The sequence below is a fragment of the Diceros bicornis genome, chromosome 1 (genome assembly GCF_020826845.1).
Source record: "Diceros bicornis minor isolate mBicDic1 chromosome 1, mDicBic1.mat.cur, whole genome shotgun sequence".
NCBI classification, from domain to species: Eukaryota; Metazoa; Chordata; class Mammalia; order Perissodactyla; family Rhinocerotidae; genus Diceros; species Diceros bicornis.
Genome location: NC_080740.1, coordinates 56792126 through 56818093, shown reverse-complemented (window position 1 = coordinate 56818093; position 25968 = coordinate 56792126). Strand labels below are relative to the sequence as shown.

The window sequence follows — 25968 nt, the reverse complement described above, 5'->3', positions numbered from 1 at the left end:
AATGGCTGCGAGCAGTTCTGTAGTGCCGGTGGCTGTGACTGCTGCTGTGGTGCCAGTCCTGTCAACGAGCGGCGATTTCTCAAATTTGCGGGAAATTAAAAAGCAGCTGCTGCTTATTGCGGGCCTTACCCGGGAGCGAGGCCTACTGCACAGTAGCAAATGGTGAGGTGTCGGGGTCGGAAGAGACGGGCCTCGGATCCTTGGCCTTGGGGGGCTTGTGGAGCTGATTCAGTTTGTGTGGGTGTTCCAGGTCCGCGGAGTTGGCCTTCTCCCTCCCGCCGTTGCCTCTGGCCGAGCTGCAGCCGCCGCCACCTATTACAGAGGTAAGGACTTCACAGCGAGCACTCCCCGTCACCTGAAGGAGTACTCAGTGCCCTGTCACTGGAAGGGAGCAGGCTAAGCGCTTAGTGAGAAATGTTTGTAGAGGGAATTCAAGCATTTAAGGAGCTGGGTGTTTTAAGCGATTTTATCCGTGTGGTTTTCTTCAGCTTTGGAAGATTTGGTGGTGCTCTTGCTTAAGCTGGAGAGAATTTGTAAACAATCCTTGCTTAAGATTTCGTCTTTTAGGTTTTGTAGCCCAACCTAGACAATGTTCATAACGATGAGAAGAATCAAAGGTTTTTACAACAGTGCGAAACTGACTTTGGATTCAGACAGCTTTGGGTTCAAATCTCAACCACACTGGTGACTTTTTTTTTTTTTTAATTCTGTTCTGATCTTTTAAATTTTATTTATTTATTTTCCCCCAAAGCCCCAGTAGATAGTTGTATGTCATAGTTGCACAGGCCGGAGAAGCGGTGCCTTGGTCCGCGCCTGGGATCCGAACCCAGGGCTGCCAGCAGGGGAGCGCCCGCACTTAACGGCTAAGCCACGGGGCTGGCCCCACACTGGTGACTTTTTGCAACTTACTTAACCTGAGCTAGTTTCCTCATCTGTGAAATGCAGATAATAGTATTTACTTTATGTGGCTATTGAGAGAATTAAATGAGATATGAATATATTTCATGTATAATCTATATGGTACATGTGTATACATAGTCTGTGTAGTTTGCATGATTTTCGTTGTAATTCATTTTGTATTTCCTGAAGATGCCATTTCTTGATTCCCCCCTCCACCACTTAAAAACAATATTTCTTACTCCAAAAGGTATAATGCAAGTGGGAAGGGGCAGGGGAAGAAATAAGCAAATGGTGAGTGGATGTGAAAAGGGCCACACAGAATCCTAAGCTGAATGGCCACATTTAGGACATGTTGACTCAATGAAGAAAACACTGAATATGTTTTGGTTCCAGTTTTGTGCTGGTAATATTTGGGGCAAGAAGGGTGAGGCGAATGAAATTATTAAAGTTTTAATTAACTTATCCCTAGAATTTGGGGATTTGTATTTTTTTTGTGTGTGTGTGTGAGAAAGATTAGCCCTAGAGCTAACATCCGCGCCCATCCTCCTCTACTTTATATGGGACGCTGCCACAGCATGGCTTGACAGGCGGTGTGTCTGTTCTCAACGGGGATCCGAACCTGTGAACCCCGGCCCACGGAAGTGGAGTGTGCAAACTTAACCGCTACACCATTGGGCTGGCCCTGGATTTGTGTTTTTAACTTAAATGTGCATCATTTCATTTTTTTACATAGAGAGTTTAGCTGTGTTCTGTACTTTTTGCGATGCTAACATGTTAAAACTTTTTTCAAGTATAAGTGATTGCATAGTATGTTGCATTTATGTAAGAATTGAAAAGCCTGGAGAAGGAATGAAATGTCAGACATTAATGCCAGACATTTTCCATAAATTTTTCACTTTTTCCTCATTTCAAATGTGTATTACTGGCTCCATTTTACAGATGAAGAAGTGAATACTCAGAAAAGCTAAGTAACTTCCCCACTAATGTCATGAAACCAGGAAATCAAGGAGTCCTAGGAATCTAGGTCCCTAACACTACAGCCTGTATAAGTTCTCACTACATTTGCAGAAATAATACAAGCTTCTGAGTGTGTTGGTTTAGTTTTTTAAATTTTTATTTTTTTCCTCAATTTTTTATTTTGAAAAAAAGTTCTTTGACATTATTACATAATAAAATAAATATATAAAATTATATATTAAAATATATTTATTAAAAATATGTTATTTTTATATATCTATTTGGTTTTTGGAGGAAGGAAAATAATTATTTTTTCTTACATCTTGAAATTAATGAATATGCTTCTTGGATTTGAACTTTTGTTGTCCTGTTCCCAACTGCTTAGATAAACTTGTCTCTTTTTTAGGAGGATGCCCAGGATATGGATGCTTACACCCTGGCTAAGGCCTACTTTGACGTTAAAGAATATGATCGGGCAGCACATTTCCTGCATGGCTGCAATAGCAAGAAAGCCTATTTCCTGTACATGTATTCTAGATATCTGGTGAGGGCCATTTTAAGATGTCATTCTGCCTTCAATGAAGCACGCATATTTAGAACCAAGTGGAAAAAGTTTAATCTTTTAAATAGCTTAGCAATAGCCTGCTTGGTGCATATACTTTATAAATACTTAACAATAATAAAGAAGATATCATAAATAAAGTAAAAAAATGACACTGTGAAAGAAAATATTAAAAATATTGATAATATTTATTATTGACAAAGGTGTGGGGTAGTAGACCCCCTGTTTTAGGAGTAAAAGTTCATACAGCTATTTTGAAGGTCAATTTTGGCAGATTATGTCAATTTAAAATACTATGACCGGAAAGTTTTACTTTAAGGAACTTAATTTATCCAATAGAAATACTTTAATATGTGCACAATGATATATGTACAGGACTGTTCATTGAAGTATTTTTTGTAATAGCCAAAAAATGTCGAGAACCTAAATATCCATTAGTCAAGAAATCCATTGTTAATTCTTGCCTGAAATATTCTTTACTATGATGTTGCAAAATGATGATTTTCCACTCCAGCACCCTCTCCATGTTTACTACTCATTACTTGGCATTCTACTCTAAGCAAGAGCCTTCTTTCCCCTTCTCCATTTATTTATCTATCTAGTATCAATATGGACTCAAAGATTCCTATATTTTTAATTGTTTATAATTCATTACTGTACTTAATTATTTTGGGGCTCAAATTATTCCAGATTTGGCCTGTGAGAGTCCCTGAATAGTTGTTTAAAATTAGTGACTAATAGTAGATGCCATTTTGGTTGGACTTGGGCCCTTTAGGTAGAATCAGGCTGCTAGTTTTAGAACAGGTTTCAGAATAAACTGGAAAAAGATCTATTTGTTGATTTTCTCTTACAGTCTGGAGAAAAGAAGAAGGACGATGAAACAGTTGATAGCCTAGGTATGAATTTCTTTCTTTTAGCTTTTGAACTAAAGCAGGGGTTGGGAACTCAAATGCCTACAGGAGCCAGGCAAGTAATATAAATGTGTGGAGTAGACTGAGGAGGACTTGTGCAAATTGGAGAGCATAAGTAGCTGGTTATCACTCAGCTCCTGCTGAGAGCTGCCTTGTGGAATATGGGCCTGGTGTTGTCAGGGCTTTCTTCCCTGGGCCCTCCCTTGTTGCCTGCAAAACTGGAAATTTAGATTTTTAGTTGAGGCTTCTGATTTTTAAACGTTGATAACTAATTCAAATTTTTAAAAACATGCAGGTGGGTGTAACAAAATATGAGTGCAGACCAGTTATCAGTTGCAGTTTCTGGAATAAAATAAATGGATTGTGTAAGATACCATTGTCCACTTGTGGATGTTTGCTGGAAGTTCCGGGTGTAACTTTGGTTGACGCCAAAGGGAATGTGTAGGTCTATGAAATGAAGACCAGCTGTCTTCCCTTAGATAAGAGACTTTGTTTCTTTCCTAGGCCCCCTGGAGAAAGGACAAGTGAAAAATGAGGCTCTTAGAGAATTGAGAGTGGAGCTCAGCAAAAAACACCAGGCTCGGGAGCTTGATGGATTTGGCCTTTATCTGTAAGTGTTAAAGTAATTTGGAACTTTCTATAACATATTCTCCTGAGTAGAAAGAAAGTGTTATAAAGCATTAACTTTTCCTATGGTTGTTTCCTTCTTTCCTAGGTATGGTGTGGTGCTTCGAAAACTGGACTTGGTCAAAGAGGCCATAGATGTGTTTGTGGAGGCTACTCATGTTTTGCCTTTGCATTGGGGAGCCTGGCTAGAACTCTGTAACTTGATTACAGACAAAGAGATGGTAAATTGAAATGAGCTATGTGAAAAACCTTCTGCTCCAGTCTTACATAATTCTGTAATAATGGGGTGGGGGGAGAAAGAGTTTTGCTAAACCTTTCATTATAGCTACCTCTTCGCTCCTTCTCTAGTCTCTTTCACTGTTGGGTTTTAGATCTTCATTTGAACAGTAATGTTTGGCTCTTGTTTGGTAGTTGCTGTTGGATTTGCATCCAGTTGTATTAGAATATCTTTACATATTCATGTTTTCACATTCAGGTTTTACTGTAACTTGTTTTATAGACTAAATGCTGTTATTCTCTCCTAATTCCAAAGATGCCATAGGAATGGTTTCTCTGATATTAAGGATTATCTTAAAAACATTTTTAAGGTCTCTTCTGAGCTGTCATAAGACTCTGTAAAGATTTAGAGATTTGTTAATTAGTGAAATGATGTATGTGAAATTGCTTTATAAACTGCAATCATTTTATTAGTCATTATTGGAGGATATTGTCTAGAGAGTTTGTTTTGCTGTTCTTCAATAGTTAATGGAAACAACAACATACTTCCCTTTGTTGACTAAAGAACGACAGGCTGGTTGATTTCCTCCAATAATGATACATATTGCTAAGTCTGTGTCTGAAATCTTAATCTTGGTTTACTTGTATTCACCTATCTCTAACTGCCTACTAGACTTTCATTGAAAGTTTGTTTTTCTCTGAACTCAAAATATACAAAACCAAGTTTCTCATCTTGCCTACCAAATTCTCTTCCTCCCAACTAGATAGACTCTCATTAAGACACCCAGTGTTGATGCCTCAGAGTCATATTTATCTCTTTCCTTTCTCTTATCTCCCTTTATCTGGTCAGTCCTCAGACATTGCTGTGGTTTCTTTCTTGTGTGCATCTTTTTCTCTTGGTTTCCTTTCCTTTCCTTTGTTTGTCTTGGTTATCATCTCAAATTTGGATTACCTATAAGTAATAGATGCTTCCTATCTAGCTTTCTCATTTTTACACTCTCATTTCCAAGCCATCCTGCATATTGTTTCCAAACTTATTCTTAAAACACCCATGTCGTCATATCGTTCTCTTGCCAAAAATTGCAGTGGTTTCCTATTGTATCCCATTTTCTGTTGCACCATAGGACCCACCCTACCAGTTCAGTCTTATTTTTCCACTGTTTCCCAGAACATAGCCTCTCCTCAAACTAAGCTAGTTTCCTCACCCTATTCACCCACATTCATTGTGACCGTTTTTCCTCTATTTATGTTGTTGCTCCTGCCTAGAATGTTGTCTTTTTTCTCTTCCTCTCCCTTTTCTCTATTCAAGTCTACCCATCCTCCGAGACACCTCAAATCCTTTCTTTTCTTTGAAGCCTTCCCCAACTAGGCCTTTCCTCCCTATTGTGCTTATAATTCTTATTCACTTAGTTGAACTGCCTTTTGTTCATTATTAGGTGCTTTAATAAAATTTTGGTGATAAACTCCTTTAGACAATAAAGATAGTTCCTTGATGTTCATTTGGGAGAGAGGTAGAAGTATATTAAGTGTGTCCCTCTCTCTCCTGCTGCCAGCTGAAGTTCCTGTCTTTGCCAGACACCTGGATGAAAGAGTTTTTTCTGGCTCATATATACACAGAGTTGCAGTTGATAGAGGAGGCGCTGCAAAAGTATCAGAATCTCATTGATGTGGGCTTCTCTAAGAGCTCATATATTGTTTCCCAAATTGCAGTTGCCTATCACAATATCAGAGGTGAGTGAATAAGGACGATGAAATAGCATCAAACCCTGAATGTGGCACTTTGTTGTTTTCTGAACTCTGTATCTTCTTTCTGCAGATATTGACAAAGCCCTCTCTATTTTTAATGAGCTAAGGAAACAAGACCCTTACAGGATTGAAAATATGGACACATTCTCCAACCTTCTTTATGTCAGGGTGAGCTGCTTCTTTTGCTTGGACTTAAACTCTTTTGTGCTTTAATCTCCGGGTTTGTATTGTCACCCAGTAGCATTAGCTACAAGAAAAATAATTTAGGGAGTTTGTTTTTCATGCTTAAATCATCTTAAATCATCTTTTTTGCTTCTTCCAGAGCATGAAATCTGAGTTGAGTTATCTGGCTCACAACCTCTGTGAAATTGATAAATATCGTGTAGAAACATGCTGTGTAATTGGTAAGAGCCACTGCCTTTTTTCTTTTAAGATTTATCTTTATTGTAAGTAATACAAATGTAAAAATAACAATGGAATATTGTCAAAGGTAACAAAATTATATGTAGTAGAGTGTAAAAGCTCACTGTAATTCCACCCCCAAGGTTGGTGACCGTGGCTCCAGAATATTTTTCTGTGTAAATACTAAAAATATGTGGGTGTGTGCGTGTGTGTGTGCAGTTTGCTTGTAAAAACAACATCATTATACACACTGCTTTGTAACTTCCTTTTCTTTAATTTAACAATGTATTTTTGGGCAGGCCCCATGGCTTAGCGGTTGAGTGCGTGCACTCCACTGCTGGCGGCTGGGGTTCGGATCCCGGACACGCACCGATGCACCGCTTCTCCGGCCATGCTGAGGCCATGTTCCACATGCAACAACTAGAAGGATGTGCAGCTATGACATACAACTATCTACTGGGGCTTTGGGGGAACAAATAAATAAATAAATAATTAAAAAAAAAAACACAACAATATATTTTTTCCATCTCTTCATGTTAGTACATCTAGATTTGTATTATTATTTTTTTGGTGAGGAACATTAGCCCTGAGCTGATATCCGTTGCCAATCTTCCTCTTTTTGCTAAGGAAGACTGGCCCTGGGCTAATATCCGTGCCCATCTTCCTCTGCTTTATATGGCATGCCGCCACAGTATGGCCTGGTAAGTGGTGCGCAGGTCCACGCCTGGGATCCGAACCTGTGAAGCCAGGGCCACCAAAGCGGAGTATGTGAACTTAAACCACTATGCCACCGGGCTGGCCCCTAGATTTGTATTATTTTCGATGCCTACTTAATATTTTATTATAAAGACGTGCCATCATTTTTATTTAATCATTTTCTATTATATAAGTTGTGGCCAATGTTTGTTAATATAAAATTTGCTTTAGGAAACGTCATTGTATGTGTATATTTATTTTTGCATGTTTATACAACTCGGTCTGTGTAATAAGTTCTTAGCAATGAAAGGCTGGGTCAGAAGTGTGTATATTTTAGGGGCCGTCCCCATGGCCTAGCAGTTAAGTGCGCGTGCTCTGATACTGGCGGTCCAGGTTCGGATCCTGGGCACACACCGACGCACTGCTTGTCTGGCCATGCTGAAGTGGCATCCCACATACAGCAACTAGAAGGATGTGCAACTATGACATACACCTATCCACTGGGGCTTTGGGGAGAAAGAGGGAAAAAAAGGAGGAGGATTGGCAATAGATATTAGCTCAGGGCCGGTCTTCCTCAGCAAAAAGAGGAGGATTGGCATGGATGTTAGCTCAGGGCTGATCTTCCTCGCCAAAAAAAAAAAAAAAAAAAAAGTGCATATATTTTAATTTTATTTATTTATTTATTTTCCCGCAAAGTCCCAGTAGATAGTTGTATGTCATAGCTGCACATCCTTCTAGTTGCTGTATGTGGGACGCGGCCTCAGCATGGCCTGAGAAGCGGTGCATTGGTGCGTGCCCAGGATCGAACCCGGGCCGCCAGCAGCGGAGCGTGAGCACTTAACCGCTAAGCCACGGGGCCGGCCCAAGTGTATATATTTTAAACTTTAATATTGCTGAAAAGTTTGTAAGAATGTCCAGTCCTATGAAAAGAGATGAGAGTTCCTGTTTCTCTGTATCAGGGAGTCTCAATTTTGGCACTATTGACATTTTGGGCTGCTATTTTTTTTGTGAGGCTGTCCTGTGTATTGTAGGGTGTTAGCGGTATCCCTAGCCTCTACCAACTAGATGCCAGTAACTCTCTCCCCTGGTTGTAACAACCACAAATGTGCAGATACTGCCAAATAACTTCTTGGAGTCAGAATTATCCCTATTTGAGAACCATGGCCCTATGTACTTGGTCACACTAGTGTGACCTGATAATCAGTTGGCCTAGACAGATGAATGGTTACTCCTGGATAAAAGTAAGCTTGGTTGGTTGTGACTGAAGGCCTAGGTTCCCTAGGAGGGAGATACCCTTCCTGGGTTTTGGTGACACTGCATTGAGATCATACATTCGTACCTTCCTAGGTCAGGATGTTGTTAATAAATAGAACTTCAATTCATCAATCATTTAATAAATATTTCCAGCCCTTGAGGAAGTTGTAGTCTGGTATGGGAAATAAGCTTTTAAAAAACATAATAAGTCCAGTGAGGACATAGGTAAGTTTAGGAACAAACGGTCTTCAATATCAGAGCATTATGAATAAAGTATAAAGTCCGTTAAGGTGAGGGTGGAACTCCCATTTATGCAGAAAACGTCTTTTGAGCATCTTCTGAATGCCAGGCACTGTGCTTTGTATTGCAGGACCTACCCTAATTGCCTATTGAGGAAGACCAATAAGAAAACAACTATAATAACAGTGGGTTGAGTGTGATGATTGAGGTAAACATAGGATGCTAAGAGAGTACATAGGAAAGGCATCTAATCCAGTCAGAGATTAGGGAAGGCTTCTTGAGAAGGTGACGCTTCAAGGATGGGCAGGAGTGAAAGAGTTGAATAAGGAAGGAGAAGGATTGACTTGGGAATGGCATTGCCGACGCATTGAAGTGTGAAATGAAATAGACATTGTGCTTGAAATAGTTCAGTGTTCTGAAGCATGGTGTGGGAGGTGGGAATGTACAAAAAGAGGCCAGATCTTGAAGAGCCTTTTATGCCTTGCTAAAAGTTTGGATTTTATTCTTAAGGCAGTAGGAGTTTTCTAAAGGATTTTAGGGCTGGCCTGGTGGCGCAAGCAGTTAAGTGTGTGCGCTCCGCTGTGGCGGCCCGGGGTTCGCCGGTTCAGATCCTGGGCGCACACCGACGCACCGCTTGTCAGGCCATATAAAGTGGAGGAAGATGGCCATGGATGTTAGCCCAGGGCCAGTCTTCCTCAGCAAATAGAGGAGGATTGGCAGATGTTAGCTCAGGGCTGATCTTCCTCACAAAAAAAGAAAAAAGTAAATAAAGGATTTTAAACCAGAGAGTGATGAAAGTTTTCAGATTTTCATTTTCAAATGATGACTGGGGACAATGTGTGGGGAGGATTAGAGAAAGGGCAAGACTAGAGGCAGGGAGACCAGCTAGGAGGCTTTTGCAGTAAACCAGACAAGGGATGGTGAGACCCTAAGCTGAGGTATTGGCAGAAGGAATGGAGAGAGGCAATTGGACTTATTTAGGAAGTAGAACAAACAGAAATTGGTGACTGGGGTAACCAGATTGATAACAGTGCCCTTTACATGAAGAAAGGAAATAGAAGTAGGGGAGATAATGAACAGTTCTTTTTTTAAAGCCAATTAAAATCAAAGGAGTTAGACATATGAAAAGCAATAATTTACCAGTTTCTTTTTTTAAATAATCGTTTGAGGTGCACTCCTTAATTAACCTTTTTTCTCAGTATATCTGTAATGCCCAGCAAAGTTCCTGACATATGGTCAATAAATGTTTGTTGAATTCAGCCCACCTACCTTAAAAATCAAGAATAAGAAACATTAGATATGACAAAAAATAATACTTCAGCTTTTACATTATAGCTGAAGTGAAAAGACAAAGAAGGATGGAGAGAAAAAAAGAAACTGAGGACCTGAGAGAGAATGAAACAACTTAGGAATAGAGTGATGGCAGGAATCTCCTACTTGTTTAGTCCTTGCTTCTGCTTTTACATCTTGATGTGAATTGATTGTTTCCTTCTGCATCTTTTCTGGAGTCCCAATCTCTGAGAGGCAGCATTTATAATTTTTATATATACACACATATATATATATGTGTGTATATATAAAACAGCCTATACTACAGTATAGATAGTTAAGATTTGGACTCTGAAACCAGACTGCCCAAGTTTAAATCTTGGTTCTGCTCTAACTAGCTGTGTGACCTTGGACCTAACCTCTCTGTGCTGTAGTTTCCTTATCATAAGTGGATAATAGTAGAACTTTCTCTCATATAGTTGTGAGGATTAAATAAATTAATACATACAAAGCACTTATAACAATGTAAGTTCCCCAGCACATTGTAATCATTCAGCACATTTTAACTGTTCCGGCTGATCAGAAAATCTCATCTACTTCATCTTTGCCCAGAACTTGCCTGTTCTGACTTCCTTGACATCTCCTTTGTCATCCTGACTCCTTTGGTAGCTAGGGTTTGTACCCTTGCTACCAGTACCCCACTTCTCTCGTATTGCAAAAGTTAACCTTTGGACAGTCTGCCTAGAGCCTGCCTACTCTTCTGTCTATGAGTTTGAGTCAGTGGCAGAAGCGAAGATATCCTCGTGTAGGACATAAAGTCCTCCATCTTTTTTTCCAGGTGAACGTGAACTTGAATTTGAACTTAAATGATCAGGTACAGGGTGCAGACAATTGTTATAAATGATTTCTGCCGAGTCAAACTAACAGCTGAATCTAGACAGATTGAAAAAAACCCACAAACCATGTATGGAGGTTTTGTTACTTTTTACCAAAATGGAATTGTATCATGTAATTTCTCTGCAATTTGCTTTTTCCACTTGACAGTATATCATGATCTCTGCAAGTTAGTATATATACGTCTAAACCCATCTTTTTGTCTAGTTTATTTATGCCCATACATTGTATACATAAAGGAGAATTTTTAAAGTGCAGAGTATTTTTGCTTCCTGCACCCTTCCCCCTTTAAAATACTTGTGATAGCATGCTCCATACCACACAAAAATATACATACACATATGCAGGGTTTATTGGGCTGTTTGCTTTACAAAAACAGGATTGTGTTATATAAATTTCTCTGCATTTTACTTTTTTTTTTTTTTTTTTTTCTCTGCAAAGCCCCCAGTACATAGTTGTATATCCTAGTTGTAGGTCCTTCTAGTTCTTCTGTGTGGAACTCCGCCTCAGCATGGCTTGATGAGCGGTGAGTAGGTCTGCACCCAGGATCCGAACTGGTGAACCCTGGGCTACTGAAGCAGAACGTGTAAACTTAACTGCTGCACCACTGGGCTGGCCCCAGCATTTTTTTCTCTGTCAACAATATCTTGTGAAAAATCCCTCCAAGTCTTAGTATAGCTGTGATTCATTCTTTTTTAAAAAATAGCTTTATTGAAATATAATTTACATACCATAAAATTTACCCACTTTAAGTTTATAGTTCAATGAGTTTTTATAAATTTATACAGTTGTGTAATCATAGCCATAATCCAGTTTAGAACACTCCATCATCCCAAAAAGTTCCTTTGGGTCTATTTGCAGTCAGTTCTACTCCCATCCCCCAGTAGCCACAGATTTGCCATCTATCTCTATAGTTTTGCCTTTTCTGGAAATTTCATATAAATGGAATCTTGCAATGTTTAGTCTCATTGTCTGGCTTCTTTCACTTAGGTGTTTTTGAGGTTCATCCATGTTATAGTGTGTATCAATAGTTCTTTCCTTTTTATTTCTGAGTAGTATTCCATCATTTGGATATATACCACATTTTGTTTAACCATTTACCAATTGACATAAGACCTTATGGCTTGTATACCCTTTCTTCAAATAAAATCTTTCACAGAATCCTAATATCTTTCACTTGCTCTCTTCAAGACCAATGATAATAGAACTGCTTTGATTCTTGTGGCAGAGGGGAGCTCAGAGCTCTACCTTTTTAACCCTTGAGGTACCTCTTTAGAAACATAGGAATATAGTTGGAAAACCACTAATTTAAAGCATACTCTGGAACTCTCCTACCTTTTATTAAGAAAATATGTGTACAAATGCTATATGCAGATGAAATAAAATGAAGAAAAACTTGCAGTGTTAGGGAACACTTTATTTTAAACCAGAATATGTGATAGATGAAGTATATTTCCCAGGGGAATGATGATATTCCCCTTACGTACAATTTGGCTTTTCTGCAATGACTTTGGGGGAATGGGTTATGGTCTCATGCTCATTCTGTGGAATACTGTCTATTTTAGTGGACTTTTATTTTTACCTTTCTAGTTACTCATATTTTTTTCGTTTTTCAATCAGGCAATTATTATAGTTTGCGTTCTCAGCATGAGAAAGCAGCCTTATATTTCCAGAGAGCCCTGAAATTGAATCCTCGGTATCTTGGGGCCTGGACGCTGATGGGACATGAGTATATGGAAATGAAGAACACATCTGCTGCTATTCAGGCTTATAGGTGAGCTTCTAGTTGAGGTGTGAGGTGGAGCAGATTGCTGTGATATTAGGAGGCTCTATTGAGCCTGCAAGTTGCTAACCTTAATTCTGCCCTCCTAACCATCTCTCTTCCATTTCTTAGACATGCCATTGAGGTCAATAAGCGGGACTACAGAGCTTGGTATGGCCTTGGACAGACCTATGAAATCCTTAAGATGCCATTTTATTGCCTTTATTATTATAGACGGGCTCACCAGCTTCGGTAAGTCCGGCCACTTGACAACGTGTTTGTTGTGGGAAGGATTGATAACTTTTCTTTCTCTTTTGATACCTACTGAAGAATCACAGTGAATAATTTTGACTCTTAGAGATCTGAGTTTAAACTTGCCATATGCTGTTTGGTCATTTTTATAATGGGTTTAATTGTGAACACAAAATAATATAATTATATGAAGCATTGGATTAAAGACCAGCCCTTGCATAGATTTGAAATAGTGGTGGTGGTGGCTCCTCAAGGGATGACTTTAGATATCTATCAAGTCTTTGCTCAGATTGCGTATTCCTCCTCTCTCTCAGGCCGAATGATTCTCGTATGCTGGTTGCTTTAGGAGAATGTTATGAGAAACTCAATCAACTAGTGGAAGCCAAAAAGGTACCTGAAATTGGGTCCTGGAGAATTTGAGTGAAAATCTGCTGTTTGGATGAAGGGTTGGGCTATCTGTGCGCTAATTTTCCTTCATTCTGATCTAACTGCATAGGCAAGTCTGAATATTTATATGTACATAGTCTGAAAAGCAAAGCGGGGCTGACATCATCAGTGGGAATGTCAGTATATAGCCTGGACCTATCAGAGGTAGTAAAAATGCCTGCATTCTGCAAGTCTGAACTTCTGGGAGGCTTGTAGGACCTGAGCCTTTATGTGATAGTCATAGCACATGGGGCAGTGGTCAAAGTGACCAGTTTATTTTTTTGACAGTGTTATTGGAGAGCTTACGCCGTGGGAGATGTGGAGAAAATGGCTCTGGTGAAACTGGCAAAGTGAGTGAAAGGAGTGAAATGCTATTGATATATCTGTTGGCTTCTCTGGTATGGTGGCTCCTGCATGCTCTAGAGCCTCCCATCCGTCATCCTACATGAGTGTGGGGTAGTAACAGGGTATATGAATACTCGTCTGGAAATTAAGCCATCTTGATTCAAGAGACTGCCACTTCTCTTTGAAGGGAGAATTGCTTTCCTATTAGGCAAAGGATCAAGAATGAATTGAAAGAAATGAAATGAAATTTTCTTATCAGAGCAGTCTAGGAAAACTACTTTAAGTACTGATCTCCTGATAAGGCTCAGGGAAATAAAGAATAACTCAAATAGTAGGCAAAGAGGTTCTTAAATGCAATTTCATTCCTGCCAGTTCTTTTCTGGATTCTTAGAAAAAATCTGAATTGCTTGGTATCTTTTTTTAATCTCATTCAAGGTATTATCAGAGAATTTTTGCAAAGTTGTGTTATCTAGCTAGTATTTACTGACCCTCCCTCCATCACTAGTAGAGTAGTGATTCTAAGCTTTGATGAAGTAACCATCACATCTGGGCACTAATACTATTCTAGTCCCAGTGTGCCATTTATGTCAAAATTTGTACTTGTCTGTATATTGTCATTTTTTGGTCTTAATTGTGTGCTTTTACTTTTTATCACTAGTTTGCTTTGAGATCTGATTTGTACTTAAAGACCAATTTCTTTTGTAGGCTTCATGAACAGTTGACTGAATCAGAACAGGCTGCCCAATGTTACATCAAATATATCCAAGATATCTATTCCTGTGGGGTATGTGTTACGAGTATGAGAATAGGGTTGTTGACCTTATTCTTATTACCTCAGTTATTCCTGCTTTCCCTATCTAGGAAATAGTGGAACATTTGGAGGAGAGCACTGCTTTCCGCTATTTGGCCCAGTACTATTTTAAGTGCAAGCTGTGGGATGAAGCCTCAACTTGTGCCCAAAAGTGTTGTGCATTCAATGATGTGAGTATCAGTTCTTTAATAAAGGGTTTGGATTTTAGGCTCAAACGTATGATCTTTACCATGATCTGGGGGTGGAAAGTAGATAAGAAGGTAAGTGGAAAGGCTATCTTGATCTGTGGAACTTACATATCCGTATTTTAGAACCTGTTTTTGAAAGTAGCCTTGGACATATTTTGAAACAGTTGCCTGACTTTGTTTCAGACTCGGGAGGAAGGTAAGGCCTTACTCCGGCAAATCCTACAGCTTCGGAACCAAGGCGAGACTCCCTCCGCTGAGATGCCTGCTCCCTTTTTCCTCCCTGCTTCACTGTCTGCTAACAACACCCCCACACGCAGAGTTTCTCCACTCAACCTTTCTTCAGTCACACCATAGTTGGCTACTTTTAAGCCAGCACATTGCCAGACCCATATTAAGCCTTACCTCCATGTAAAGAATGGCCACGCCTGTTCTTCCAAGGACCTTAGCTCTTTTTGCTTGTAAAGATGGAAACAGCTCCTTGGGGACAGTTTACAGCATCACCTTCAGGGTAGACTGACAGAAGAATCCTGGCAGGAACAGACATTGTCTTTTGCCAATTAGAAGCACTTCTCTCTTCCGTTCAGAGTGGCTACCAATCTTGGCCTTCTTCCCAGAACTTTCCCCCTCTCAAAAAAAAAAATCCCTTTAACTGCACTTTAGTACAGGCAAGGCTACAGGAACAAAGGTTTACTGCTGCTGGGAGTGGGAGATTTCTTTAGAGAGGCAACGTAGGGAGAAAAGTCTACCACTCTACATTCTGCTGGCAGTAGGGGCACTGGATACCCTAGGAAGGTCAGGGCACTGGATAGACATGACTTCTTCCTTGGATTTGCTGAGCATGACTATTCTGATGTCAGAGATTAGGTTTAAATGGAGTGAAGCTATATATTTGTTTTTACTGTAGGGAAACATTCTTCCAAAACTTTTTTTTTTTTTTTTGAGGAAGATTGGCCCTGCGCTAACATCTGTTGCCCATCTTCTTCTTTTTCCTCCCCAAAGCCCCCGTACATAGTTGTGTATCATAGTTGTAGAGTTGTAGCTCTTCTATGTGGGACACCGCCTCAGCACGGCTTGATGAGCGGTGAGTAGGTCTGCACCCAGGATCCGAACTGGTGAACCCCGAGCTGCTGACGTGTGAACTTAACCACTACGCCACCGGGCCGGCCCCCAAAACATGGTTTTGAGGAGTCTGCTAGAAGCTTTCAAATTGGAAGTAACTTAATAGAGTTGAATAAAAGAAGGGCAAAAAGAATCTGAGCATGGAACTGCTGATAGGCCCTACTGAGGGCAAAAGATGTCTATAGAGTTAGCTATACCCCTACTAAAGCAAAGCAAGGAGACAGGATTTTTTATAGATAATTTCGTGGACATTTGGGAGTGATAAGTTTTGTGACTGTACAGGCAAGAATAAACTCATTCAAGCTGGTATGTTTTAATAAATATTTTTGATGTAATTGTTTTTTTCCAGGCTTCACCTGATTAGACAAAGAATCATTCTTGCTGTGCTCTTGGAGGTTTTCAGGCCTGTGCATGTGTATTCAGTAGGAGGTAATATGCTGTGACTAAATGTCTACTGTAATGAATTTGTGCAGTAGATGCTATGGATTATTCTGAGCTCAGGGCCCAGCCTTCCACTATTCTTGTTTCCAGAACAAGTTTGTTAACCCATTCACCTCCTAATGTATGATAATTGATTTTATATTAAGGAAGGTTTAGAATATCTAATGTTCCTTGAACTCGTTTCTTGGTAAGCTTTCTTAGGTTAGCTGTATACTAGTTACCAGTCTCCACTGCCATTCCTGTGCAAGGTTTCCCTGGGCCTGAATGATATTTGATTTTCAGTTTTTCTGCCCCTTTTATAATTTCTGTTTTAATGGTTTTGCTAAATTTGGAATTCAAATAAAAAATGTGAATAATATCTTTATTTAATATAACTTGTGCATAGAAACCAAATAAGTAAAAAAGCCTGAGATTACATAGGTGATTATATTACAAGAGGGAGAAAAATAACTAGTGTCTGAATATTGCATTCGGGATAGAGTTCCAGGTATATGGTAAAGCTTAAAAGAGACATATTTCTTAAGCTGAGCAGCTGACCCACCTCAGGGCAATGACTGCTCTCTCCTTCCCCACAGCCTTAGTATTTTTTGCCAAAGGGCCCAGATTTGAGTAAAGGGGAACGCCGTGAGCGCAGGATCCGGGCATAAGGGCTGCAGTCTGTTGAGCTTTGACAGGTGGGCGTTCGGGGAAGTAAGTTTCGAAGAAATGGTTTCTTCCCCGGGGGCTGTTGGTTTGGTTGCTGGTTTTCCTGGTTGGCACCAAGGCGCTTTTTGGTAGAAGAAGCCTGGCCTTGGAGTTTTAGCACCGTATGATACTGCTCCGCGATGCATGCTGCCTTCTTCCGGAGGTCCAGTTTTACAAGCATCATGTTATTCTGAAGCTCAGCCAGGGTCTGATCCTAAGGAAGATAAATAAAGTTATAGAAAATATTTCTGTCTGGTATATTAGAGAAACAAGAGGGCAAGGTAATACATCCCATCCACTACTAGTTACTAACAACTGTTTTTACAAAGATTAACTCTTTAAGGTCAGAGCTTACAATTGAATGGGGGCATTTTCTTTAAGACCCAAACCAACAGCACTGAATAGGACATTTTCTTTCTTTCTTTTTTTTTTTTAAACTTCTATTTTATTTATTTTTTCCCCTTTTTCTCCCCAAAGCCCCAGTAGATAGTGGTATGTCAAAGTTGCACATCCTTCTAGTTGCTGTATGTGGGATGCGGCCTCAGCATGGCCTGACAAGCGGTGCGTCGGTGCGCACCTGGGATCCGAACCCGGGCCGCCAGTAGTGGAGCGTGCACACTTAACCGCTAAGCCACGGGTCCAGCCCTGAATAGGACATTTTCTAACACATAAGGCGGTATGAGCTTGAATAAGTTTACTTAACCTCTGAGAGCCTTAGTTCTTAGGTATCAAATTAAGTGCTGTGTTTAGTCTAAGATGTATTTTTTTTTTTTTTTTACATTTTAATGTCTCTGAAATCAGGATGCATTAACTGATAAATTTCATAGCTTAATTGTTAGTATTTTGTCTTAGTGGTACGTAAAATAATGGTATCTTTAAGCATCTTGGATTTAATATGATAGTACCTACTTTCCTAGAGTTGTTATTACAGAGTAAATGTCTATAAATTACTTAGCACAGTGCCTTGTACTTAGTGAATGGTTTTTTTTATTTTATTTTTTCATTTTTTGGTGAGGAAGATTGACCCTGAGCTAACACCCATTGCCAATCTTCCTTTTTGCTGAGGAAGATTAGCCCTGAGCTAACATCTGTGCCCATCTTCCTCAATTTTTTTTTGGGATGCCACCACAGCATGGCTTGATGAGCGGTGCGGTAGGTCTGTGCCCGGGATCTGAACCCTGGGCCGCTGAAGTGGAATGTGTGAACTTAACCACTACGCCACTGGGCCAGCTCCAGTGAATGGTTATTTTTATTTTGCAGGGAAGAGAAACCCCACTCCCTATAAGATTAGCCTAAAAATTGTTACTTTTCTCTTCTGCTCTGCATTTGCCCTCTCACATATACTCTGGAGTGGGCTGATGGGTGAGAAGGGGATATATAGGCTGCCCTAACCTGTTTGATTAAGATGTCATCACAAGCGGTCAAAGCTTGTCGAAGTTTTCCTGCCCCGGTGCTGTGGCAACAGGCTCTTTCTGCTGACTGGAGAGATTCACCAAGTTTCTGAAGCTCTGTCCGCAGCAGCCTTATATTCTGAAAAAGGAGGAGTAAGAACCAAATTGTGGCCAAGGTCAACCAGGATAATGAACTGAAGGAGTTGGATAGCCATTTGAAGAGAAGTAAAATTAGAAAGGCTAGTCAGCTGAGTGAAGTAGCCACTCTCCAGGACTGTGCACAGAAACGTTTTGTCCTCACATGAATCAAGGATAGAGTGTTGGAAATTGCTTTAGGTAAGAGCTTTGGTAACAGAGAAAGGTAATTACCTTCTGGCCCTCTTCTAACTTCTTGTCCACATCAGTGGTGAAGGGCTTGGCCGAGGGTGGCGGTTCTAACATCTTCTGATACTTCCGCAGCTCTGAGGGAAGGAAACAAGAAACTTCAATATGTAGGCTTTCTAGCCTTGGGCTTACCTCTTTAACTGAGTTAACAGTAGCTTGCAGCAAATATAAAAAGTGATGCCACGTGCATCCTAGAGGGAAAGGCCAGTGGGATGTAGCTTGGAGTTGAGGAAATTATGTTGGAGTTGGTGTCAGAAGGCCCAAGTTTGAAGAACAGCCCTTCCCTGAACCACTATTATGCTTGCTGCCCTTTCTCCTTCCTCACCTTCAGTGGTGGAGTTGAGCTCTGCTCTGCACTGTTCCAGTTTAGCTTTAACCTCCTGGAGCTGCTGGGTGGAGGCAGAAGCCGCCAACCTTTGTGACCGCCGGAGGGACAATTCAGACCCTGACTGTTGATGGGCCACTGGCTGCTGTCTGGCTTCCTGTAAGTGATCTTCTAGCTCTTCAATCTTCTCATCCCGCTCCTAAGAGGGAAGCAGCACAATTCCGTCCAGAGTCAGACAAATCCTACAGGAACAGATGACTGAACAATGAACAAAACCTTCTCTGATACTTATGTTTCAAAAGCCTGTTTATTAGCACTTATACCATTTCCTGGCCAACCAAACCCTTAATAAATTTACCAAACATAGATTGACACATACAAAATACTGAAGAGACTAGAGAAAACTGAGTTACATATTCTTGCTCCTACTAGAGTTTTTAAAATCTGTTTACCTCAGGCAAGCTAGTTATGGGAATCTGAGTAGCTAGCTGGGGCTGGTTCAGGGCAACTCACCTGAAGCTCTTCTTGGTAAAAACTTGTCAGTGACTCCTTGAGGATCTTTAGTTTCTCTTCATACATTTCCTCTAATAGTTCCTTTTGGGTGTCCAAATGTTCACTGTCAGGAGCAAAGAGAAATGAGTGAAGATTGTGAGCATTGTGTTTGGAGGACAGATCTTGAGGAACAACTCCATCCTAGTCCTTACTTCCCACCCTCTGGTCCAAGGGACAGACCAAGAGGGGTCACTCGCTACCTGCACCACTGTTCCCGTTGTTGCATCTGCTCCACCATCTCATTACAAATTTCATCACGGAGCTGCATCTCCAGCTGCAACTTTTCCTGCCGTTCTTTCAAAAGCAGTGCTTTCATGGCTTCCACCACCTGTAGGAGCTCCTAGGAGGGACACACGGGTCAGAGATACCCATGCCCCAAAAAGGCACAGGCCCATCTAGAAGGCAGCATGGAAAAGGTGTAGGCATCAAGCTGCTGCACCAAAGCTTTCTTGTATTCTCACCTCCTTGCCATACATAGAGATGTCAGCTTCATTTTCAATGTCATCATCAAGGCCTGGGTCTGTCTTAGCTCCTGTCTCTAAGCCAGGAGATGGCCGCAGACTGTGTTCCTTGATGAATGAATGTAGCAATGGGAATCCCAGTTGCACAGGTGGAGCATGCACAAGCTAGTGGGGGGGGGGGAGAATCTTAATTGAATTCATACCTAGTCCCTAGTAGCTTCCATAAATAAAGGTACCAGCCCAAAGGGAGCACGATCATCACACCCATAGCTTCTGACCTGGCTGGCAATGGCTGAGAACTTGGCCACATGAAGAGTCTCATCATAGGTAGATGCACAGGGATTCACATTGACAATCATGCAGGAGCGGCCTCGGCCTGTGAAGAAACCTTGGAACACTCGAGTCAACTTGCTGTCACGGAAGGGAACCAGGTTCTGCTTTGACCTGGCAGAGAATCAGAGAGAACAGAGCTGTGAGCAGAACTCCAGCCGGTGGGGTATCCTAGCACCATCCTCAGTGGTGACCAGGAAGTCTCTTAGCAAACCGCAGAGCTCCAGGCCATCTGGGCCCATGGCTTGCAGTCAAAAGCTCACCGGTTCTGCTGGTTTTGGCGCAGGGCAGCAATACAGCGGCCAAGGGTGTGTAAAGAAGTGTTAATGTTTCCTGCTTCTTTCAGTCGCTCACCACTCTTCTGATCTTTGCAGCGTTCTGAGCCAGCCAGATCACAGAGGGATAACCTTGAATGATGGGCAGGATCTGACATAAGGACCCCACATGTTACAAGCTTTCCCGCCCTTCATATAGTTCTGGGTGGGGGAGGACCCACCAAGAATCTCTGTACCCAAGGAAGGAGAGCAAGAATCTAACAGAAGTAATTCCTCTGGCCAAGAAGCCCAAATTTCTAATTTATTTATTTATTTATTTTTGCGAGGAAGATCAGCGGTGAGCTAACATCCATGCCAATCCTCCTCTTTTTGCCGAGGAAGACTGGCCCTGGGCTAACATCTGTGCCTATCTTCCTCTACTTTATATGGGATGCCGCCACAGCATGGCCTGACAAGCGGTGTGTTGGTGCGCACCTGGGATCTGAACCCAGGCCGCCAACAGTGGAGCGTGTGCACTTAACTGCTACACCATGGGGCCGGCCCCAGCCCAAATTTCTAAATGGAAAAACTTACTCGCTGATCTTGGGGACTATATCCCCTTCCCCCTGAAGGTGCAGGATCCGGATTGAGAAGATGCTATGACTGGAAGTTAAGAAAAAGAAAAGTCACTGCACATCTTACATGACCAGGTGGAGAACTAATGTTTCCTGGAACACAGTGAAAGGTTGGCTCGCGCAACTCACCTGCGGCTGGAATTCTGGTTCAGGTGGGTGCTGGCAAAGCTCTGGTTTTTACGACCCCCTTTCAGGAGTTTCCAGGCCTCCTCAGCATCCTGAACATGAATCCAATTGAGATCTGAGGCCAAGGAAAGAAGGGCATCATACATGAGATGCGAGCACCTAACTCTTTTCCTAGTCTCTCCTCAAGTCCCTTTCAGGGTTCATGCCAGCCTCCCCACTTTCCCATACCTTTCACGTAGGGATTGCCATTCTGATCCTCACATAGCCGCAGAGTCTGTCTCTTACGCTGTTGGCTAGGCGGTTCTAACAGGTCATAAAGCAGTTCATTGTAGATCTCAAAGAAGGAGATCCAGATGGAGAAGCGAATGTCTGCAGGGACACTTACAGGGGCAGTGTCTGGCTGTGCCCACTGGTGATTCGTTTCTAGGGAAGAAGCCAATGTATAGGGCATCAACCCTAGGGTAGTCCATCTCCCTTTTGGCCTACAGGGTCTTCTGAAGGTGGAACTCAGGTTGCAACCTCTGGTCTGTACCCCTCGCAGCTGTTGGGAGCAGGGAGTGGGTTCCTAGTGTTACTTGGCACAGACCCCAGTTATGGTACATACCATCCAGCTGGCTACTGCTGGTAAACTGACTGGTGGAGGAGAGCCCAGCAATACCACTGTCAAAGCTGGTGCTGGTACCCATCCGACTTTCAATGTAGACACTCTTCTTCAAGGAGGTGGACAGCTCCTCCTGGAGGGGCCCAGGGAGAAGATAAGTACAAAACTTTCCAGAGATTTGTCCCTCTATCCCCATCTCTATGAACACCAACGCTTCACCTCTTGGAGGCCTCCATTTAGCAGGGTCAGTTTCTTCATTTCTTCCTGCTGGATCTGTTTGCTGTCTAGCCAGATTACCTCATTGGAGAGCACGGGCTTCAGATCAGGGGTTGGATGAAGCTGGCCTTGGAGGCTTTTGAAGATCAGAGCCAGGGACCGGGGCAGGATCCCTCCATCCTTGACGGTACCTGGAGGTATGTGAATGACAGATAGCTGAGGCAAGTGCTGTTCCCCAACTCAGAGCATCAAAAGGCAAAGACAACACCATTACAGGCCAGTCAGGAATCCTATGAGGCCTACTAACCTTGAATTGTGTGGGTTTTCCCTGAGTTGGTGACTCCATATGTATAGATGAGCCAATTCTGCCCTTTGAGTACGTCCTTTACCATCTCCTTCACGGTCAGGTTGAAGAAGGATGCCTGTCCCACTTCTGGCCCAAAGATCTAGAGACAGACCCAGTTTCTCAGAGGCCCATTCTTCATCTCCCACTTGCCTCCTGTGCAGAGCCAGCAGATACATCCCTTTTTGGGTGGCTGGCTCTGGAGACTACTCAAGCAGCTTCTTCCTGCAGTGCTGCCAGCTGCTCCCTAAACACTGCAGACTCAACCACTCTCTGCCAGTCCATCTTTCATCCAAATCAACAAATACTTAAGGAATGCTGTCCACTAAGTCCGATGCTGCACACACAATGGGACAACATAATGGTCACAAGTGTGGACTCTGGAGATGGATGGATCTAGATTCAAGTCCTAACTCTACCAATGACTAGCTACATGGCTTCAGCAACATTACCTTCATTGAGCCACAGTATCCTTGTCAGGAAAAATAGTGACAATAATAATAATAATAATAATGAGTTGTTGGGAATTAATTCATATAAAGTACTTGACACATTGACTAGCACACAAGGGTCCCCAAAATTGTAGACATGCATATATAAGGAACTCGTAGTGAAGTAAAAAGCTTTCCCGCTAAAGAGGGAATGAAGTACCCCCTACACGTTGGTCCCTTGTTCACAGACCAGTACCTCCGTACCTGGGAAAAGGTGAATCTGTGGGTTGCTTGTCCAATTCCCCGCTCATTGCTCTTCTGGGCAAAGGAGTCCTTGGGTGCCTGTAGAACAAGGGTCTCCACATTCTCAATATGGACACAACCCTGAGAAGGGGGAAAACACAGTTGTCACAGAAGGAAACGTTCCTGGGAACCTCTTCTGTACTGCATCATTCTACCTTGAATCCTCCCTCCTCAGAAACTCACCTGATCCTCCTGTCGTTCCAACTCTGAAGGTAACAAGGGCCTGACCCTCAGGTATACTTTCACCTTCTCTGTACTATCCTCAGATGGAACCTGTGGCAGAATTCCAGGCCGGAACTACATATTAATCTCAGCAGTTATTTAAGATTGGCAAACATAACACAGTTCCTGGTAATCACGCTAACATTCTACCTCAGATGTTTCTGTGCAGCTACTCTTTGGTTCCATAATCATTCCAACACACATGGACTTTTCCACTACTTTATCACCCTTCCCTGTCTCTTCAGTATCCTGAAAACCTGGCTTAACACACTGATTATCTGAGTTAGAACTGTTGACCGGTATGAAAATCAGCCTGTGATATTAAGGCAAAGCACAGTAGTTAGGCACCTTGGAGGCAGACACACCTGAATTTGAGTCCCAATTCCATCATTTAGTAATTTTGAGACCTTGAAAAAGTTATTTAGGGCCGGCCCCATGGCTTAGTGGTTAAGTGCACGTACTCCACTACTGGTGGCTGGGGTTCAGACCCCGGGCGCGCACTGACGCACCGCTTCTCCAGCCATGCTGAGGCCGCGTCCCACATACAGCAACTAGAAGGATGTGCAACTATGACATACAACTATCTACTGGGGCTTTGGGGGTAAAAAAAAAAAAGTTCTTGAAATTTCTTTGCCTCAGTTTCCTCATCTATAGAATGGGGTTATAATAGCACCCACCTCATTCATTCAACAGATATTTAGAGAGCTGCCTACTATGGCCCAGGGACTATGGTAGTCCGCAGTGAGGGACATTATCAAGGTTCCTGCTTTCATGAAACTTTCTCTATAAAAGAGGAGACTTCTAAGTGGAGCTGTTCTCAACCAGGGCCATTTCCCTCCCAAGGGAACTTTAGTAATGTCAGGAGAGTAGTCTTGGTTGTCACAAGTGGGAAGGAGCTACTGACATCTAGTGAGTAGAGGCCAGGAATGCTGCTAAACATCTTACAACGCACAGTACACCCCTGTATATCAAAGAATTATCTGGCCCCAAATGTTAATAATGCTGCAGCTGAGAAACCCAGCTTAGCAGAAAGAAAGGCTCCATAAATGGAAGCAATGGCTGATTTTAAAACCTGAATGTACATTCCACCTACTTGATGGCTGTATGACCCTATGCAAATTATTTAACACCTCTGGGCCTCATGGTGAAGGAGAGAGAACTATTAGCCTTTCCTCATAGGATTACCTGAGAGTATGCACTGAGGGTGTTTCATTAATGCAATGCAAATAATACTTCTCATGGACACACAACTCTACATTTTTTACTTGTCATCTCTTAATTTTGAATTGATCTCTCAGACCCTCAGGATTGCTGGTTTTTGACTTCATACTACTCTGTATGGACAACTAGTAGGCTGAGGATATCACTTTCTGCCCCCAAACTACTGAAGGGGAACAGAATATGCCACCCCAAAATGTGCCACTCTGGCAAGTGGATTATTGTGAGCTGAAAGCAATTATGATCCAGCAGACTCAAGAAAAACTTTACCTCTCCCTTAACTGTCTAAAAGATTTTACAGAGGGGGCCTGGCCCAGAAAGAGAGCTATTACCAGAGATAACTTTTTATCTGAAAGACTTATCTACATGGCAGGGCAAACATTTGATTACCAAACATCTGCTCTTATTATCTTCCTGTGAATTGCCCTCCTCCCCTTTGAAACCCCAGGTCCCTATCCCATTCCTTAGCTCAGGATGGCATCTAAGCCTCAGTTGCCTGACTGCCTGTATGTACAAAATTAAATTTGTTTTTCTCCAGTTAATCTGTCTTACGTCAGTTTAATTATTAGAACAGCCGAAGAACCTAGAAGGGTAGAAGGAAAATTTTTTCTGCCTGGGTACCCCAAGCCATTCTCCAACCAACTCCTTTACCTGCTGCTTGTCTTCCAGGGAGGTGGAGATGACAGAGCAGTCTGACAGGAGGTCCTTGCGTACCACAGACCCCAAATCCGCAGCTGTGGACTCAAACATGGGGGAGACTACGACCTCCTCATCTGATAGCAAGCCGGCTGGCGGAGAAAGGATCCCTTGCGACATGACAGCAGGGGCAGCTTAGGTCTAAAAAGAGACAAGGGTGGGTAGGGAGGAGAACCTTAGGGGACAGAGGGGCTGCAAATTCTAGGTAAGAAAAAAAAATTCCCTTGCCCCAGGACACCTTGGTCTCGCTGCCTGAATTCCCACTCCCTTTTCCCTTCAACTACCAGCAGAGGGGAAGGGGATGGGAGGAGTTAATCATTTAATCCAGCCTGAGGCAGCATTTCCGACCTCGAACAGGAATGAACAGATATCTGGCTCCAAAAGCAGAAGGCCACGATCCAAGCAGGGTGCCTTGCCCACCGGTGTTGTGGAGGTAGTGTCAGTAGGCTAGGTTCCTTCTCCAACCTCGGCCGGAGGCCCACAGTGAGGACAGAGGTATTAAGAAAACAAGGGATGGCAGCAGCACCGCTTTCTGAAAGCCTATTCCGCGAGGGCAAGAGCTGGTACTCCAGCTGGGCTCCAGCACAGCCCCACACTCACCTGAAGACGCGACACTTGGTCCTTCTCCGGTCACTCACACTCTGCCACCGAACCTTGATTTTCGCCGCCGAACCTGGACTTTCGCTGCCAGAGAGCACAACTCCGCCCACGAGGCACACCTTTTGTTACTGATACAATGTTTTAAATTACGCGCTGCGTTCGTTCGGCCAATCAGATA

The 25968-nt window shown here is 42.3% G+C and overlaps 2 protein-coding genes across 2 annotated transcripts; one reads left to right on the top strand and one right to left on the bottom strand.

The window, feature by feature from the left end:
• Positions 1-16384, top strand: CDC23 (cell division cycle 23). The gene is made up of 16 exons (XM_058541104.1): positions 1-162; positions 251-323; positions 2264-2401; positions 3273-3315; positions 3835-3940; positions 4046-4178; positions 5727-5904; positions 5990-6087; positions 6242-6323; positions 12295-12448; positions 12569-12688; positions 13003-13078; positions 13403-13464; positions 14165-14243; positions 14321-14440; positions 14642-16384. Exons 1-16 carry the CDS (start codon positions 2-4, stop codon positions 14810-14812), a joined length of 1794 nt encoding a protein of 597 aa, XP_058397087.1. The 5' UTR covers position 1; the 3' UTR covers positions 14813-16384.
• On the bottom strand, positions 16353-25899 carry KIF20A (kinesin family member 20A). Its single transcript, XM_058541095.1, has 19 exons — positions 25791-25899; positions 25146-25331; positions 23238-23327; positions 23016-23135; positions 22285-22423; positions 21981-22168; positions 21765-21894; positions 21389-21583; positions 21164-21275; positions 20994-21062; positions 20409-20552; positions 20094-20259; positions 19816-19980; positions 19555-19694; positions 19316-19418; positions 18803-19001; positions 18463-18554; positions 18095-18232; positions 16353-16916 (listed from the first exon to the last, which is right to left on the bottom strand). The coding sequence occupies exons 2-19, from the start codon at positions 25308-25310 to the stop codon at positions 16596-16598; spliced, it is 2676 nt and encodes an 891-aa protein (XP_058397078.1). The 5' UTR covers positions 25311-25331; positions 25791-25899; the 3' UTR covers positions 16353-16595.
• Between the last annotated feature and the right edge of the window lie 69 nt (positions 25900-25968).

Bases quoted from the DNA above. Each gene is read 5' to 3' on its own strand.
- CDC23 (XM_058541104.1), top strand. From the start codon at position 2: ATGGCTGCGAGCAGTTCTGTAGTGCCGGTGGCTGTGACTGCTGCTGTG. The intron at 163-250 runs GTGAGGTGTCGG...TGGGTGTTCCAG, and splicing joins CTACTGCACAGTAGCAAATG to GTCCGCGGAGTTGGCCTTCT. The intron at 4,179-5,726 runs GTAAATTGAAAT...TCCTGCTGCCAG, and splicing joins TGATTACAGACAAAGAGATG to CTGAAGTTCCTGTCTTTGCC.
- KIF20A (XM_058541095.1), bottom strand. From the start codon at position 25,310: ATGTCGCAAGGGATCCTTTCTCCGCCAGCCGGCTTGCTATCAGATGAG. The intron at 21,895-21,980 runs GTGAAGCGTTGG...GGGCCCCTCCAG, and splicing joins TAAATGGAGGCCTCCAAGAG to GAGGAGCTGTCCACCTCCTT. The intron at 20,260-20,408 runs GTGAGCTTTTGA...ATTCTCTGCCAG, and splicing joins CGCCAAAACCAGCAGAACCG to GTCAAAGCAGAACCTGGTTC.